The sequence below is a fragment of the Lineus longissimus genome, chromosome 14, assembly GCF_910592395.1.
Source record: "Lineus longissimus chromosome 14, tnLinLong1.2, whole genome shotgun sequence".
NCBI lineage: Eukaryota > Metazoa > Nemertea > Pilidiophora > Heteronemertea > Lineidae > Lineus > Lineus longissimus.
Genome location: NC_088321.1, coordinates 4131020 through 4147014, shown reverse-complemented (window position 1 = coordinate 4147014; position 15995 = coordinate 4131020). Strand labels below are relative to the sequence as shown.

The following is a 15995-nucleotide window of genomic DNA, read 5'->3' as shown; positions in this document are numbered from 1 at the left end:
TAGCAAAGGGTTCTTCTTGACACATATAAAATTTTGTGCAGATTGATTGGTCCAAGGTGTACTTTTTTTACCAAAACTTATGAACAAACAATGTACACGTAATGTACACAGTTTTTAATAGAGGGCTCTGGCAATAACTGCACTACAGCATTGTGTGATTAGTGAATTTCTATTTAACTGGACCACGAGTAATTACGAGTGGCGTAACCTTTTAAAATTATAGTTGATGGCGATGTGATTAACATGATTGATTGTACATAATTGTAGGCTAATTGAATATGATTGTTCCTTCAGAATCTCTAGGACACTGCTGACTTGAGCATGCAACTGTGATGACCTGACACTTGTGCTGTCCTTAACAAACAAAGCAAAAGCCAAGTCCTGGAACGCCGTTGTCATCAACATGGCAGACTCCAGGGATGTTACAGGTGGGCCTGGACCACCAGAGCAATTTTAGAATAGATCAAAAGAGAAGAAGCGAAGACATGGGCATTCCAGTGGTTCCAGAGTTAACGTCAAAGACGGTGAAAGTGGGTATTCGGAAAATCGAGGAAAAACGGAGCGGGTGAAATCAAAGGAGGCGGGGAGTGAGCCGATTTCAAAGTGCGAGAAAGCGGTGGATTCAGTCGGTAGTGGTGAGAAGAAAGGTCGGACTCGGAGGAATCCTGAGGAGGAGGTGCCAAGGAATGGGGCGGGTGACTGCACGAGTGGTGATCAGGACGTGGACAATGCCCGCGACGAAACGACTCAGGAACACGAGAGACTCGGTCGGGAAGCGGAGGCGGACCGACGCACGAATATCCGCACAGGGAGAGATTGAACGGCAGAACAGCGCGGATCGTAAGAGTGGCAATAATCCGACGAATACGGAACACGGAAAAAATAAGTCTGAGCCGGACTCGGAAAATATTGGCAAAGAGCGTCCTGTAAGCGGACAGACTGCGGCGAGAAATCAGAAAGAAAAGTTAGTCAAGGAACACACAAGGAGTTATTCTGATGGCGGGGCGGTGTTTGTGAGCCCACGTCGTCAGCGCAGCGATTCCAACGGACAGCATAGCGATCAGGGCATTTATGATAATGAGCATGCCGAGGTTGTGTTATCGCGATCGCGGTCGCTGAAGTACGATCGTCAGGGAAGCCGCGCCGATTTTCCACCGCGGTTACTGGTGGTTTCGAGTAAGATAAAGAACATTATGTCTCTACAGAATGCCCTACTGCCTCAAGTGACGTTTTTGCAATATAAGTTCGAGACATCGACTTTTGATGGTTTGATAGGTAGGTTAGGCACCAAAAACTCATGACAGTAGAACCTCACTACTAAGGACACCCTCGGGACTGACAAGTGCTGTCCTTAATAGAAGTGTCCTGATTAGAGAGGTCAACTTGAATGGAAACAACCAATTTGAGACCAAAACTAGTGTCCTTAATAGAGAGGTTGTCCTTAATAAGAGAGGTGTCTGCTAAGGGAGGTTCTACTGTACTTTGAAGTAAACGAAGAACATTATGTCTCTACAGAATGCCCTACTGCCTCAAGTGACATTTTTGCAATATAAGTTCGAGACATCGTCATGGTTAGAGATAGCTCTATGAGAGGGAAGTGTCATGGTTGGAATTAGCAATAGCATGAAAAGGAAGGGTAATGATGGTTGAGATTAGCGCACCACTATAGGTGTCGGAAGGACTCGAGATGGTTTCGGGGTTCCACTCCATCGCCTCGAGATAACAGTCTCAGAAGGACTTATTGAGAGTCAGAAGGATGAGGATTTGGGGGGGAGGGGGCTAAATTGGTCTATTTTCACCAATTCACCTGACTCGAAATACCCACTTCCTGGGGACGAGATTGAACTGAATCCTTCCGAGAACACTTCCGAAGACATGGCGGGAGGTTTACTTTAAATCAACATAGAATCAATAGTTTGGTTTACTTTTTGATGAGTAGATGGAAACACTGAGATAACGTTCTGAAACGTTATTGGCAATTTAGCGACATATTTTCAGTAACGTTTTAAAACGTTATTGGCAGTGAAAGAGTAAACGTTCTTGATTTATTATGATAAAAACACGTTCTGCAAAAACAAATATACAGACATGAGGCAATGAAATAAATATGGTATTGCGGATTAGCATTACCAACAAATCAAAGAGAAATTGAAAGGAAAGTACAGTGGACACCTCTCTATTAAGGACACTAGTTTTGGTCCCAAATTGGCTGTTTCCATTCAATTTGACCTCTCTAATCAGGACACCTCTTTATTAAGGACAGTACTTTGCAGTCCCAAGGGTGTTCTTAATAGAGAGGTTCTACTGTAATCATACCTAAGAGTGCGATTTTCATGTTATAAAGGAAAACAGGACTGACGTCTGCGAATGATTCTAAAAATGGCGTTAACCCAACCGAAATACGTAACGGAAATAACCACAAAGACGGCGACATGATGATGTATCAAAGGAAATGACGTCATACAAAACAGCAGGAAAAAGAATCCCCAAAATGTACAAAGTATTCAAAACACATGTTAACCTCAGCTCCCTTCTCTTTCAGGTTTAATAGGCCAATTCCTGCTCAATAAGAAGTTTCACAGTGTTGCCTTAGTTCTCCATGGCCCGGTGGGCGTGATACAGTTGTGTGGGAAAGAGGAAAAGGTAGGTCATTCGAGGCTACTTACTATGATAAATAGCATAAATAGCCCGGTGGGGTCGGATACAGTTGTGTGGGAAAGAGGAAAAGGTAGGTTATTCGGGGCTACTTACTATGATCAATGGCATAAATAGCCCGGTGGGCGTGATACAGTTCTGTGGGAAAGAGGAATAGGTAGGTCATTCGGGGCTACTTACTATGATAAATAGCATAAATAGCCCGGTGGGCGTGATAAAGTTGTGTGGGAAAGAGGAAAAGGTAGGTCGTTCGGAGCTACTTACTATGATAAATAGCATAAATAGCCTGATGGGCGTGATACAGTTGTGTGGGAAAGAGGAAAAGGTAGGTCATTCGGGGCTACTTACTATGATAAATAGCATAAATAGCCCGGTGGGCGTGATACAGTTGTGTGGGAAAGAGGAAAAGGTAGGTTATTCGGGGCTACTTACTATGATAAATAGCATAAATAACCCGGTGGGCGTGATACAGTTGTGTGGGAAAGAGGAAAAGGTAGGTCATTCGGGGCTACTTACTATGATAAATAGCATAAATAGCCCGGTGGGCGTGATACAGTTGTGTGGGAAAGAGGAAAAGGTAGGTCATTCGAAGCTACTTACTATGATAAATAGCATAAATAGCCCGTAGGGCGTGATACAGTTGTGTGGGAAAGAGGAAAAGGTAGGTCGTTCGGGGCTACTTACTATGATAAATAGCATAAATAGCCCGGTGGGCGTGATACAGTTGTGTGGGAAAGAGGAAAAGGTAGGTCATTCGGGGCTACTTACTATGATAAATAGCATAAATAGCCCGGTGGGCGTGATACAGTTGTGTGGGAAAGAGGAAAAGGTAGGTCATTCGAAGCTACTTACTATGATAAATAGCATAAATAGCCCGTTGGGCGTGATACAGTTGTGTGGGAAAGAGGAAAAGGTAGGTTATTCGGGGCTACTTACTATGATAAATAGCATAAATAGCCCGGTGGGCGTCGTACAGTTGTGTGGGAAAGAGGAAAAGGTAGGTTATTCGGAGCTACTTACTATGATAAATAGCATAAATAACCCGGTGGGCGGGATACAGTTGTGTGGGAAAGAGGAAAAGGTAGGTTATTCGGGGCTACTTACTATGATAAATAGCATAAATAACCCGGTGGACGTGATACAGTTGTGTGGGAAAGAGGAAAAGGTAGGTCATTTGGAGCTACTTACTATGATAAATAGCATAAATAGCCCGGTGGGCATGATACAGTTGTGTGGGAAAGAGGAAAAGGTAGGTCATTCGGAGCTACTTACTATGATAAATAGCATAAATAGCCCGGTGGGCGTGATAAAGTTGTGTGGGAAAGAGGAAAAGGTAGGTCATTCGGGGCTACTTACTATGATAAATAGCATAAATAGCCCGGTGGGCGTGAAACAGTTGTGTGGGAAAGAGGAAAAGGTTGGTTATTCGGGGCTACTTACTATGATAAATAGCATAAATAGCCCGGTGGGCGTGATACAGTTGTGTGGGAAAGAGGAAAAGGTAGGTCATTCGGGGCTACTTACTATGATAAATAGCATAAATAGCCCGGTGGGCGTGATACAGTTGTGTGGGAAAGAGGAAAAGGTAGGTTATTCGGGGCTACTTACTATGATAAATAGCATAAATAGCCCGGTGGGCGTGATACAGTTGTGTGGGAAAGAGGAAAAGGTAGGTCATTCGGGGCTACTTACTATGATAAATAGCATAAATAGCCCGGTGGGCGTGATACAGTTGTGTGGGAAAGAGGAAAAGGTAGGTCATTCGGGGCTACTTACTATGATAAATAGCATAAATAGCCCGTTGGGCGTGATACAGTTGTGTGGGAAAGAGGAAAAGGTAGGTCATTCGGGGCTACTTACTATGATAAATAGCCGGGCTAAAAAAAGTTGAAAATGAAGTACTACAAGTGATATTTATTTTGAAGCTAACAATCATACCTACAATATGATATCATTAATTTTTCATTTTAACTAACTAATGCATATTGTCAATTCCAAAAGGTAGCACGTTTATTTTGGGCAATATTTCGAATGATGTGGCTAAAAAAGGTTCAGCAATGACCCTGCACTGACCTGACCTTAACGGTGAACTGGTTCAGTGGCTACCATCGCCAGTGATAACCAGTCCACTGGGTAGCCAGCTTGGTCTGACAACATTGAAAATGATGCAGCTAAAAAAGGTTCAGCAACAACCCTGCACTGACCTGACCTTAACGGTGAACTGGTTCAGTGGCTACCACCGCCAGTGATAACCAGTCCACTGGGTAGCCAGCTTGGTCTGACAACATTGAAAATGATTCAGCTAAAAAAGGTTCAGCAACAACCCTGCACTGACCTGACCTTAACGGTGAACTGGTTCAGTGGCTACCACCGCCAGTGATAACTAGTCCACTGGGTAGCCAGCTTGGTCTGACAACATTGAAAATGATGCAGCTAAAAAAGGTTCAGCAACAACCCTGCACTGACCTGACCTTAACGGTGAACTGGTTCAGTGGCTACCATCGCCAGTGATAACCAGTCGACTCGGTAGCCAGCTTGGTCTGACAACATTGAAAATGATGTGGCTAAAAAAGGTTCAGCAACAACCCTGCACTGACCTGACCTTAACATTGAACTGGTTCAGTGGCTACCACCGCCAGTGATAACCAGTCCACTGGGTGGCCGGCTTGGTCTGACAACATTGAAAATGATGTGGCTAAAAAAGGTTCAGCAACGACCCTGCACTGACCTGACCTTAACAATGAACTGGTTCAGTGGCTACCATTGCCAGTGATAACCAGTCCACTGGGTAGCCAGCTTGGTCTGACAACATTGAAAATGATGCCGCTAAAAAAAGGTTCAGCAACAACCCTGCACTGACCTGACCTTAACAATGAACTGGTTCAGTGGCTACCATCGCCAGTGATAACCAGTCCACTGGGTAGCCAGCTTGGCCTGACAACATTGAAAATGATGTGGCTAAAAAAGGTTCTACACTTCCGTCTTCCATGTTCAATTTTGAATCTCTAAATTTACAGCCGCTCAATAAAGATACCGTCCTTGACCACGCAGGTATTCGTGGCTTCTTCTCCAAACTCTTCAGTCTCCATGGCAACAAGGAGGCAGCGAACCTCCGCCTCGACTTCTTGGCATGTAACGCCGCTCAGGGACAAGATGGCGGACAGGGCATCGTCAAGGAGCTGGAGGCTCTTCTGGGGGTAAGTAACCATGCAGGTACTTTAGAACCGCTCTATTAACCTCTTGAATCCCAGAACTTGAAAATCCCGGGATCCCAGGGTGGTCACGTGGTTGCGAAATTGTGTCTGACTTTCACGATGTATAGCACCCGCATACAACCGCCAAAGTCTAGTACCGAGGCGCCATCTACCCAGGCATGCTCTAACTGACCCTACTCTACATCATACACGCTAAAACAAGCAATAAACTAGCGTCTCAGCTCAAGGGAATAAAATATCACTGAGACCGACCTGTCGGTCGTTGGAAAAAAAATGTATTTCAAAATGACCGACTGGTCGGTACCGGGATTCAGGAGGTTAAGGACACCCTTGGGGCTGAGAGTCGATGTGCTTTATAGAGAGGTGAAGGCCTTATGTCCCAGCACTAGGGACGAAGATGACTCAGGAAGTATAGAGAAGTGACCTGATAACAGAGGTGAAAATGACCAATTTGGGACCAAAATCAGTGTCTTAGAGAGGGTGTCCTAATTACAGAGGTGTCCGCTTAGAGATGTTCCACTGTGTTTCAATTACCGGAAGTTCACTACTGTAAACGGGGCAATGAACATCCCCTACCCCCAAATAAGGGGGTGAGGGTCCCCATATACCTTTATTTGCATTTTCGTGTTTAAGCGTATCAACCTCCATGAAAGCTGTTTCTTGGGGTCTATGTGATCATGATTTGTCCTTTAAACCCTTTGATAAGTCAATAGAACAATGGGAATTTAGGCCAAGGTCCAAACGGACTTTGTTTAAAGACAATAGACCATGTATTGGGCTAGGCCTGAATTCCGGTCATCCTAAACAGCGTCCACCAGGTTTAAAGTTGGGTATCAAGTCATCAAAATAAAATTTAGAAGCCATAAATGGTATAACTATAAGTACACCATAGAACACATTTCCTGAAAATTTCATGACATTTGGGTGTAGAATAAGGGAGATGTTGTCTAAAATCACAAAGCCCCTGTAGTATTGGGAAGCCCTATCATTTCCTCCAAGTCAAATCCAACAAGGCCACCGACTGGGTGACCAATGGACACTGGTACATTTTAGGCAACAACTCGTTAATCTAGCACACAAATGTCATGAAACGATCAGAAAATGTCCTGCTTATTTCGTTTATGAATATTAGATTTTATCTTGATGGCTTTAAATATGTGACCTGTTCTAGCAAAACCAGTCGCATGTCGCACATAAGATGAGCCTAGATGACACCAGGAGATAATAGAAGAAATTGATGTCGTCAGATTTCACAAAAGGCAGACAATCGTGAAATGAACAAACAGTCTGTTTCAACCTGCCAAGCTCAGAGCGACATGCGACTGGTTTTGCTGGAACGGGTCACATATGCTTTTAAACCTGGTGGACGCTATTTAGTATGACCCCTGAATTTTATTATTAACTGCGAGGTCAGGGGCTGAATAACGTAATGTCTGAAAAAAATGTCGGGTTTTTCAGGTCTTCATTGTCGACTTTTCTTCCTCAGGTGTCGGTTGGTTTGTCTCGAGACATTGTCGGAGCAGAGCTGGTCAAAGACCCGTCCTCAAAAAGGTGAGAACATGAATGGTAAATTTAAGCATATAGTAGAACCTCCCTTAGTGATGCCTCTCTATTAAGGACAACCTCTCTATTAAGGACACTAGTTTTGGTCCCAAATTGGTTGTTGCCATTCAATTTGACCTCTCTAACCAGGACACCTCTCTATTAAGATCAGCACTTGTCAGTCCTTAGGGTGTCCTTAATAGAGAGATTCTACTGCAGTAGAACCTCTCTTAGTGGACACCTCTCTATTACGGACAACCTGCTTGGTGTAATTCTAAAAATCCACGGAACTAAATCTTATGGACTTTTTTCCAGTACGGTTGGGGAGCTCTACTTCCGTCTTGAGTGTCTCCGTGGATGGAGCGGACATTACCAGCAGTCAATGGCCGGCTTTGAGAAGATCAGAACCGTTGGGAAAGGTGGGTAAATCAGGCTCTTAATACGCCGGTCACTCACTGCACAACTGGATACTTCAAAACTGAAAGTATATTAATTGGTCACAGAGTTGCAATATCATTTGTTGGGTGTGTATTTGTGAAGATTCTAGCTCCCCGAGTTCAATCAAGCATCTTTGAGTTTTGGAAGCCATGGCTTTCAATTACCCATTACTTGACTTACCATACTTTCAACCACATTGTGACCTAGGTCATCATCAGTGCGACCACCATACATTCTGCCACATTGCGACCGAGATCATCATCAGTGCGATCACCAAACATTCTGCCACATCGCAACCTAGGTCGTCATCAGTGCGATCACCATACATTCTGCCACATCGCAACCTAGGTCGTCATGAGTGCGATCACTATACATTCTGCCACATTGCGACCTAGGTCGTCATCAGTGTGATCACCATACATTCTGCCACATTGCGGTCATCAGTGCGATCACCATACATTCTGCCACATTGCGACATAACTCTTTTAATAATTATTCATTCCCTGAATGAATGGCAGTGCCAGTGGAATAATTTCTGTTGCAATTTGTTTCCGGTTAAGGTCCAAAATGAGCTAGCTTGACTAGACTACTGTATGCTACTGTCCACCTACATGTATGTGGGATCTTTTACTTGTCCTGGCTAAGACACTCAGGTACAACTTTTTGTCTCATCCGACAGACCCTCATTAATTAATAATAAAAACATCGGCCTTGTTAGGAAATTCTTAACACCTGCCTCAACAAAAACTACGCAGTTTTCCCACCTACTGATAGATGGCGTGCAGGTGATCGTGTCGATGGCGGTTTCGAGGAATGGAACTCTTCTCCGTTTCAAGCTGCAGTCTTTTCAAAACAGGTCATTGGAAAGTTTGAAAATTATGAAAAATATATTCGGCAGTTAAAGGGTTAAGGTGCTTTTGCTTGTTTTCGAGTGTCTCAACAACTCTGGCCCTGATTATTTTAGCTCCTTCATTGATTTTTTTTTTATCAGCCGAGGCGGCAACTTCGTTCTGCAAGTGGCCTACTGCTGTCGCGACCAAGAAGCAGGTCGGTTAATTTTGGAGCCGGGCTTTTTCTTGCACTGCTCCAAAACTTTGGAATGGCCGTCCGCGTCCTATACGGGAAAATGACAGCATCCCGGTCTTCAAGAACAGCCTTAAAGGGAAGCTATGGGAATAAATTGATGCAGCAAAATAATATTTTTTTTAACAAATACATACCAAGTTACATGACAAACAAATACTCTACACCAAGGATGTGATGAATATTCCTAGATAGTGCAGAAAATTGCATTTGATAAGCAGTTTGCGGGGGTTGCCATGTTTGTTCAAATCTCCCGGGCGAATGACGTCATGGATGCAGTGGGGTTTTTTCATCAAGGCGAGTACTACTCGTTTCCACTAAGTTTCCAGACCTTTTTCTACCCCGGTCCTTGGCTCAAACGCATAGGGAACTAGACCTGCTCGTTCTTCTGCTGATGCACGGTTGTAATCGAAGGATTCATCACCGGACGTCGACGAAGAACCCGAAGAAATCGAAGAACTGTCATCTGTCATTCCAAGCATTCGCCATTGTTCGAACAGCTGATTGTCACAATGGCTGCATGAATGACGTCATTGGCTCTCCGTATGGAGGAGAGAGCAGATTAAAATCCACCAAGATGGCGGCATACTTGATTCAAAAATAAGCAATTAAAATCATCCATTTCACTCATTAATGTTTGTTTATTTATAAAACCAAGAGCCACAGTTGTTTTTAAGAATACGCAGTTTACGTAGATGTTAAGGTTGTAGCTGTTGGTCGAATGGGGAATCATTCCCATAGCTTCCCTTTAAAACCTTCCTCTTTCATGTAACTGTTGGTCGAATAGGGAATCATTCCCATAGCTTCCCTTTAAAACCTTCCTCTTTCATGTAACTGTTGGTCGAATAGGGAATCATTCCCATAGCTTCCCTTTAAAACCTTCCTCTTTCATGTAACTGTTGGTCGAATAGGGAATCATTCCCATAGCTTCCCTTTAAAACCTTCCTCTTTCATGTAACTGTTGGTCGAATGGGGAATCATTCCCATATCTTCCCTTTAAAACCTTCCATAGCTTCCCTTTAAAACCTTCCTCTTTCATGTAACTGTTGGTCGAATGGGGAATCATTCCCATAGCTTCCCTTTAAAACCTTCCATAGCTTCCCTTTAAAACCTTCCTCTTTCATGTAACTGTTGGTCGAATGGGGAATCATTCCCATAGCTTCCCTTTAAAACCTTCCATAGCTTCCCTTTAAAACCTTCCTCTTTCATGTAACTGTTGGTCGAATGGGGAATCATTCGCATAGCTTCCCTTTAAAACCTTCCTCTTTCATGTAACTGTTGGTCGAATGGGGAATCATTCCCATAGCTTCCCTTTAAAACCTTCCTCTTTCATCGCTACAGGCATTAGACTTATTCTATTAACTTATTGTACAAAAAAGTAAGTAAGTAAGTAATTGTAAAGTGTCATTGATCACTTCAGGTAGATTTTGGCACTATAAATACGTTTAGTTATTATTAACTGTTAATTTCTTCTAGGGGCATATGGTGCGGCCGTCCTCTACCGGAAACGTGACGACGACTCCCTGGTCATACTCAAAGAAATCAACATGCACGACTTGAATGCAGCAGAGAGACAACTTGCTCTTAACGAGGTGAGAGTCGTAAAGAAATGTACAGTGATATCCCCGGCGTTGTTGTCTTCTGTCTATTTCATGAAAAAAATGGCGCTGGAGATTTCATGCGGAAAATTCAGCAATTGAACATGTTGAACAAAATATTATTATTAAAGGCCTACGTAGGTTTGTAAAAAAAGTGAAATTTGAATATGAATTTGAAAATTTCCAGTTGCGTCAATGTGGGCTTATTGAAAATTTCTGCATTGCCATTGCATAGACTGATATACAAATACTATAAATACCAAGTTTCAACAAATTTGCATGCATAATAACGGCACTCCGGCATTGTGTATCACTGCATTTCTATTTTCTTAGACCACCAGTAATTACGAACGGCGTACACCTTTAAGTCAAAAATATCTAAAACTACTCACTTTGCTGCGGCCGTCAGAGTGGCGCAGTGGAAACAACAGCGCCTGTCACCTCTGACGTCCCAGGTTCAATTACCATTCCGTACGGGTACACTCAGAAACAGAGTGTCTTCTTCAATATCGTAGGTTTCCTCCTACTTACATGAAAACATTACCCAATATTGTTTATAATAGATCTGATAGAGTCCTAGTTGACGCTTGGCTCTCACCTCAATATTTTACTTACTTTGTGAGAATTGGACAAAGTGTGAAAAAGACCCATTTTCAGCCAAATATTGAAAAATGTCAAATTTGTGCTTATTTCATTTAAACCATTTTGTTACTTATTTTCACATACAGTGGAACCTTGCTTAGCGGACACCTCTCCATTAAGGACAACCTCTCTATATAGGACACTACTTTTGGTCGAGAATTGGTTGTGAGCATTCAATTTGACCTCTCTAATCAGGACAGCTCTCTAATAAGGACAGCACTTGTCAGTCCCGAGGGTGTCCTCAATAGCGAGGTTCTACTGTACTTTAGGCAAGGTGTGCAATTTCTGATATAATAGAGAGGGTGTCCTTTGTGGAGAGGTGTCCTCAATAGAGAGGTTCTACTGTACTTTAGGCAAGGTGTGCAATTTCTGATATAATAGAGAGGATGTCCTCAATAGAGAGGTTCTACTGTACTTTAGACAAGTCGTGCAATTTCTGATATAATAGAGAGGGTGTCCTTTATAGAGAGGTGTCCGCTAAGGGAGGTTCTACTGTACTTACCTGTATTTTCAGATACTTCAGGCAAGTCGTCTGATTTTTGACACGATCTCGTCTTTTCAGGTGAAAGTTCTCGCCGTCTTAGACCACCCGAACATCATCAGTTATTACGATAGTTTTGAAGAAGACGGCGTCCTGATGATTGAAATGGAGTATGCAAATGGAGGGTAAGTTACTGTAGAACCACTCTATTGAGGACACCCATGGGACTGACAAGAGCTGTCCTTAATAAAGAGGTGTCCTGATTAGAGAGGTCAACTTCAATGGAAACAGCCAATTTGGAACCAAAACTAGTGTCCTTAATAGAGAGGTTGTCCTTAATAGAAGACGGCGTCTTGATGATTGAAATGGAGTATGCAAATGGAGGGTAAGTTACAGTAGAACCACTCTATTAAGGACACCCATGGGACTGACAAGTGCTGTCCTATGGCAATGGCAATATTACCAAGCTGTCGGCTGCCCAGTCACTTTTCACTTTTCACTTTAGAGTAGCACAGTAGAACCTATCAGTTTTAAAGGACACCATTGGGACTGACAAATGTTATCCTTAAAAGAGAGGTGTCCCGATTAGAGAGGTCAAATCGAATGGAAACAACCAATTTGGGACCAGAACTAGTGTCCTTAATAGAGAGGTTGTCCTTAATAGAGAGGTTGTCCTAAATAGAGAGGTTGTCCTTAATAGAGAGGTTGTCCTTAATAGAGAGGTGTCCGCTAAGGGAGGTTCCACTGTATTTGTACATCAGTCTACACAACGGCAGTGTTGAAATTTATATTCAGTATGTATTTACGCAATTAAAGTTTTCAAATTCAATTACAAATTCAAATTCTTTTACGAACCGCGTAGGCCTTTAATCATCGACAAAGTCAACTCGCATCTCGTTCCAAAATTGTTTACAGATTGACTTGTCATGAAAACCCTGAACTTATTTTTTTCTAAAGATTATCTTTCGCCTTTGTGTCCTTGAGCAAGGCACTTTACCTCACTTGCTTCTCTTCACCCAGGAGTAGATGGGTACCTAGCTGGCAGAGATGGCCCACTATGAATGTTAGTCTAGAGTGCTGTAAAGCTGCAGCTCGGACCTGTGATACTCCCAGAGAGTCGAGCTTGAAACAAAAATGTTCAGGCCGATAGCTAGGGGTAATAATGTGAAGCGCTTTGAGCGACTGAAACCAGTTAGATTAAGCGCTATATAAGTCTCATGATTATTATCATTATTATTCTCTATGTTCTGTAAAAAATATAAAGTGCTCTGAGACTGTTAGGGATAATAATGTGAAGCGCTTTGAGCGACTGAAACCAGTTAGATTAAGCGCTATATAAGTCTCATGATTATTATCATTATTATTCTCTATGTTCTGTAAAAAATATAAAGTGCTCTGAGACTGTTAGGGATAATAATGTGAAGCGCTTTGAGCGACTGAAACCAGTTAGATTTAGCGCTATATAAGTCTCATGATTAATATCATTATCATTAATATATCTATGTTCTGTAGATAATATAAAGTGCTTTGAGGCTGTTCTGCATTATAAAGCGCTATGCTCATGTAAAAAGTTGCAATTTTTTATTTTCCTCGATTCCTTTTTCCAGGACGCTAGCTCAATACCTCTCTCATAGGGACGCTCCACTGGACGAGAAGGAAATACTAGAAATCTTCCAACAGATGGTGGCAGCCATTCGTCACATTCACGAACATAACATACTACACAGGTAGTCTCTGCAAAGTTTTCTATATATAAAATTTAGAGAAGTCGAATTTTATATAAAATTTATATAAATTTTACTCGCCAAATTTTGCCAGTGTATCTGTGATCTATTTTAGTATTTGTGGCCCACCACAGCAAAATGAGTCGCATGTCGCTTCGAGCTTGACAGGTTGAGACGGACTGGTTGTTCATTTCACTATTGTCTGCCTTATGTGAAATCGATTTCTTCTATAATAGTAGTACGTCCACAACATGGAAAACCCCGGCGTTTTTAAACCCCGGGGATACTCCGAACCAGAAAAAGCCCGGAGAAGACACGGTGAGGACTTCCACTACATGGAAGCAGTTATTGAACACGGCGACAGATGGCATGGTCTATATGAAATTCCTGTAGAACTCTCCGATTTTTTGTTATTGTTGGAGTCGCGATTGACCGACACAAAATGCGCAGTGGTAACCACGCCGCCTGTCGCCGAGTGTAGAAACTTACTAACGCCGGCGTTTTTGTGATTACACTACATAAAACGCCGTGCTTAAATTAGCCCCCATTTAGCCCTGAATCCATCGTCGTGACAAGAAAACACCGGCGTTTTCTAGCACTGGCGTTTTCCAGGGGAAAATTAACAGGTGTAAGCGCAAAAACTCCGTACCAACACTGGCGTTTTATGTAGTGGACGTGACTCTTATGTCCTGGTGTCATTTTAGGCTCATCTTCTGTGAGACATGCGACCCATTTTGCCGTGGTGGGCCACATTTAGTGTCCTCCCTGACTGTTTTGAATGTGTCGGACCAACAAGGTTAAGACAGTGCCACCTAACTGGGCATTTTTGCCAGCGTAATACACCAGAAAAACACCGATCTCCCTATCGGCGGTCGAGTGTTGTCCCTTCTTCTTCCTCTTCAGCATTCACTCTGCCCTTGCAGGTGATTTTCTACAGGGAGTATTCCTCCTCCGAGGCAGGATGAGCGTTTATGTGTGCCACTATGGTTATGCACCAATTGAGTTATTTGTCTAGTGAATCGACTTCGGCCACAGGTAGAGTCCACGCAAGCTACTCATGTTTCTCACTTGGTGGGGTATTTAACCTGCCCTGGCATAGACATCAGATACAAGGAACCTTGGTTTAACATCTCATTCGATGGACTGTGAAGAACCAGGAATTTACGTTCCTCGAAAGCCACGCCGGTTCATCCTGAAATACAATCCTGGGCTCTCCCCAGGATTAAACCCAGGCCCTTTTGCTCTTGTGTCTCTGCTGCAGGTGCATGCATGGCCAAAGCTCACACAGTTTGTATTAGATGCTTTTAGGCCTAAGGGATTGATAGACGTAGATTTTCCTGAGCGTACGCGAACTACTGCGGATATAGCTTCTTCCTAGAGCGAATAGGGAAATATTCGACAGTCTGACTTGTTCATGTTGTGATGTCATGAGGTCACGTGACTTAGTGTGGGTTTTTCAAAACGTCTTCGGCAGTTGGCCAGTCTGACGCGATTAAAATAAAACAGCGATTTTATAATATAAAATCTAATCAAAAATGGAAAATTTGAGCTTCGCATTTGTGATCAACAATTAAAAACGGACGTATTTCCGCAAAGTTGAAAATCACATCATAGTATCACTTTAAGCCTTTTAGCAGTAAAATTGTCAATGTTTGACCGCGACGCATCAAATACTGCATGGGGTTGTGAATCTGAAATTTTGATATGATATTCCGGACATTCAGGCAAGTAAATGGTGAAAAGTAAACTGGTAGTTGACCACGGACATTTTTTGATAATCGGACAAATTGGACAGACATTGATATTTCCACTCTTTTATTTCCTTCTTTTCAGGAAAGTTGTTGATTTCGTTAGTGTCGGTCTGCATTTTATTGAGTAACTTCTCCTACTAAAAAAAATGATTTTGATAATTTCTCCAGGGATATGAAAACGGCCAACATCTTCCTGACAAAAGAGGGCGTTGTTAAAGTCGGCGACTTTGGAATCTCAAAGATAATGTCAACTGCTGATAAAGGAGCGAATACAGTGATGGGAACGCCTTATTATATCAGCCCCGAAATGGTGAGTCTCTAAATAGAAAGTGCTCATTGAGAGCTTTCCAATGAATGGTCATGTCAGTAGGTTTAGATATGGTACCATAAGAAAGGGCTCATTGAGGGCTTTCCAATGAATGGTCATGTCAATAGGTTTACAATGGTACCATAAGAAAGTGCTCATTGTGAGCTTTCCAATGAATGGTCATGTCAATAGGTTTAGAAATGGTACCATCAGAAGGTGCTTATGGAGAGGTTTCCAAAGAATGGTCATGTCAGTAGGTTTACAATGGTACCATAAGAAAGGGCTCATTGTGAGCTTTCCAATGAATGGTCATGTCAATAGGTTTACAATGGTACCATAAGAAAGGGCTTATTGTGAGCTTTCCAGTGAATGGTCATGCCAATAGGTTTAGAAATGGTACCATCAGCAAGTGCTCATTGAGAGCATTCCAAGGAATGGTCATCTCAATAGGTTAACAAATTGTACCATCAGAAAGTGCTCATTGAGAGCATTCGAATCAATGGTCATGTCAACTGGTTTACAAATGGTACTGCAAAAAAGTATTCATTGAAAGCTTTCC

General features: G+C 42.6%; 1 protein-coding gene across 1 annotated transcript in view; it reads left to right on the top strand.

Moving 5' to 3' along the window:
* Nucleotides 1–15995, top strand: part of LOC135499040 (uncharacterized) — a 30979-nt gene that overhangs the window by 1452 nt on the left and 13532 nt on the right. The window contains exons 2-10 of the mRNA XM_064789673.1: nucleotides 295–1275; nucleotides 2543–2643; nucleotides 5673–5852; nucleotides 7357–7421; nucleotides 7728–7831; nucleotides 10410–10525; nucleotides 11736–11839; nucleotides 13262–13381; nucleotides 15298–15439. Of these exons, the coding sequence (XP_064645743.1) occupies nucleotides 687–1275; nucleotides 2543–2643; nucleotides 5673–5852; nucleotides 7357–7421; nucleotides 7728–7831; nucleotides 10410–10525; nucleotides 11736–11839; nucleotides 13262–13381; nucleotides 15298–15439 (1521 nt within the window). The 5' untranslated portion in view covers nucleotides 295–686. The remainder of the gene's footprint in view (nucleotides 1–294; nucleotides 1276–2542; nucleotides 2644–5672; nucleotides 5853–7356; nucleotides 7422–7727; nucleotides 7832–10409; nucleotides 10526–11735; nucleotides 11840–13261; nucleotides 13382–15297; nucleotides 15440–15995) is intronic.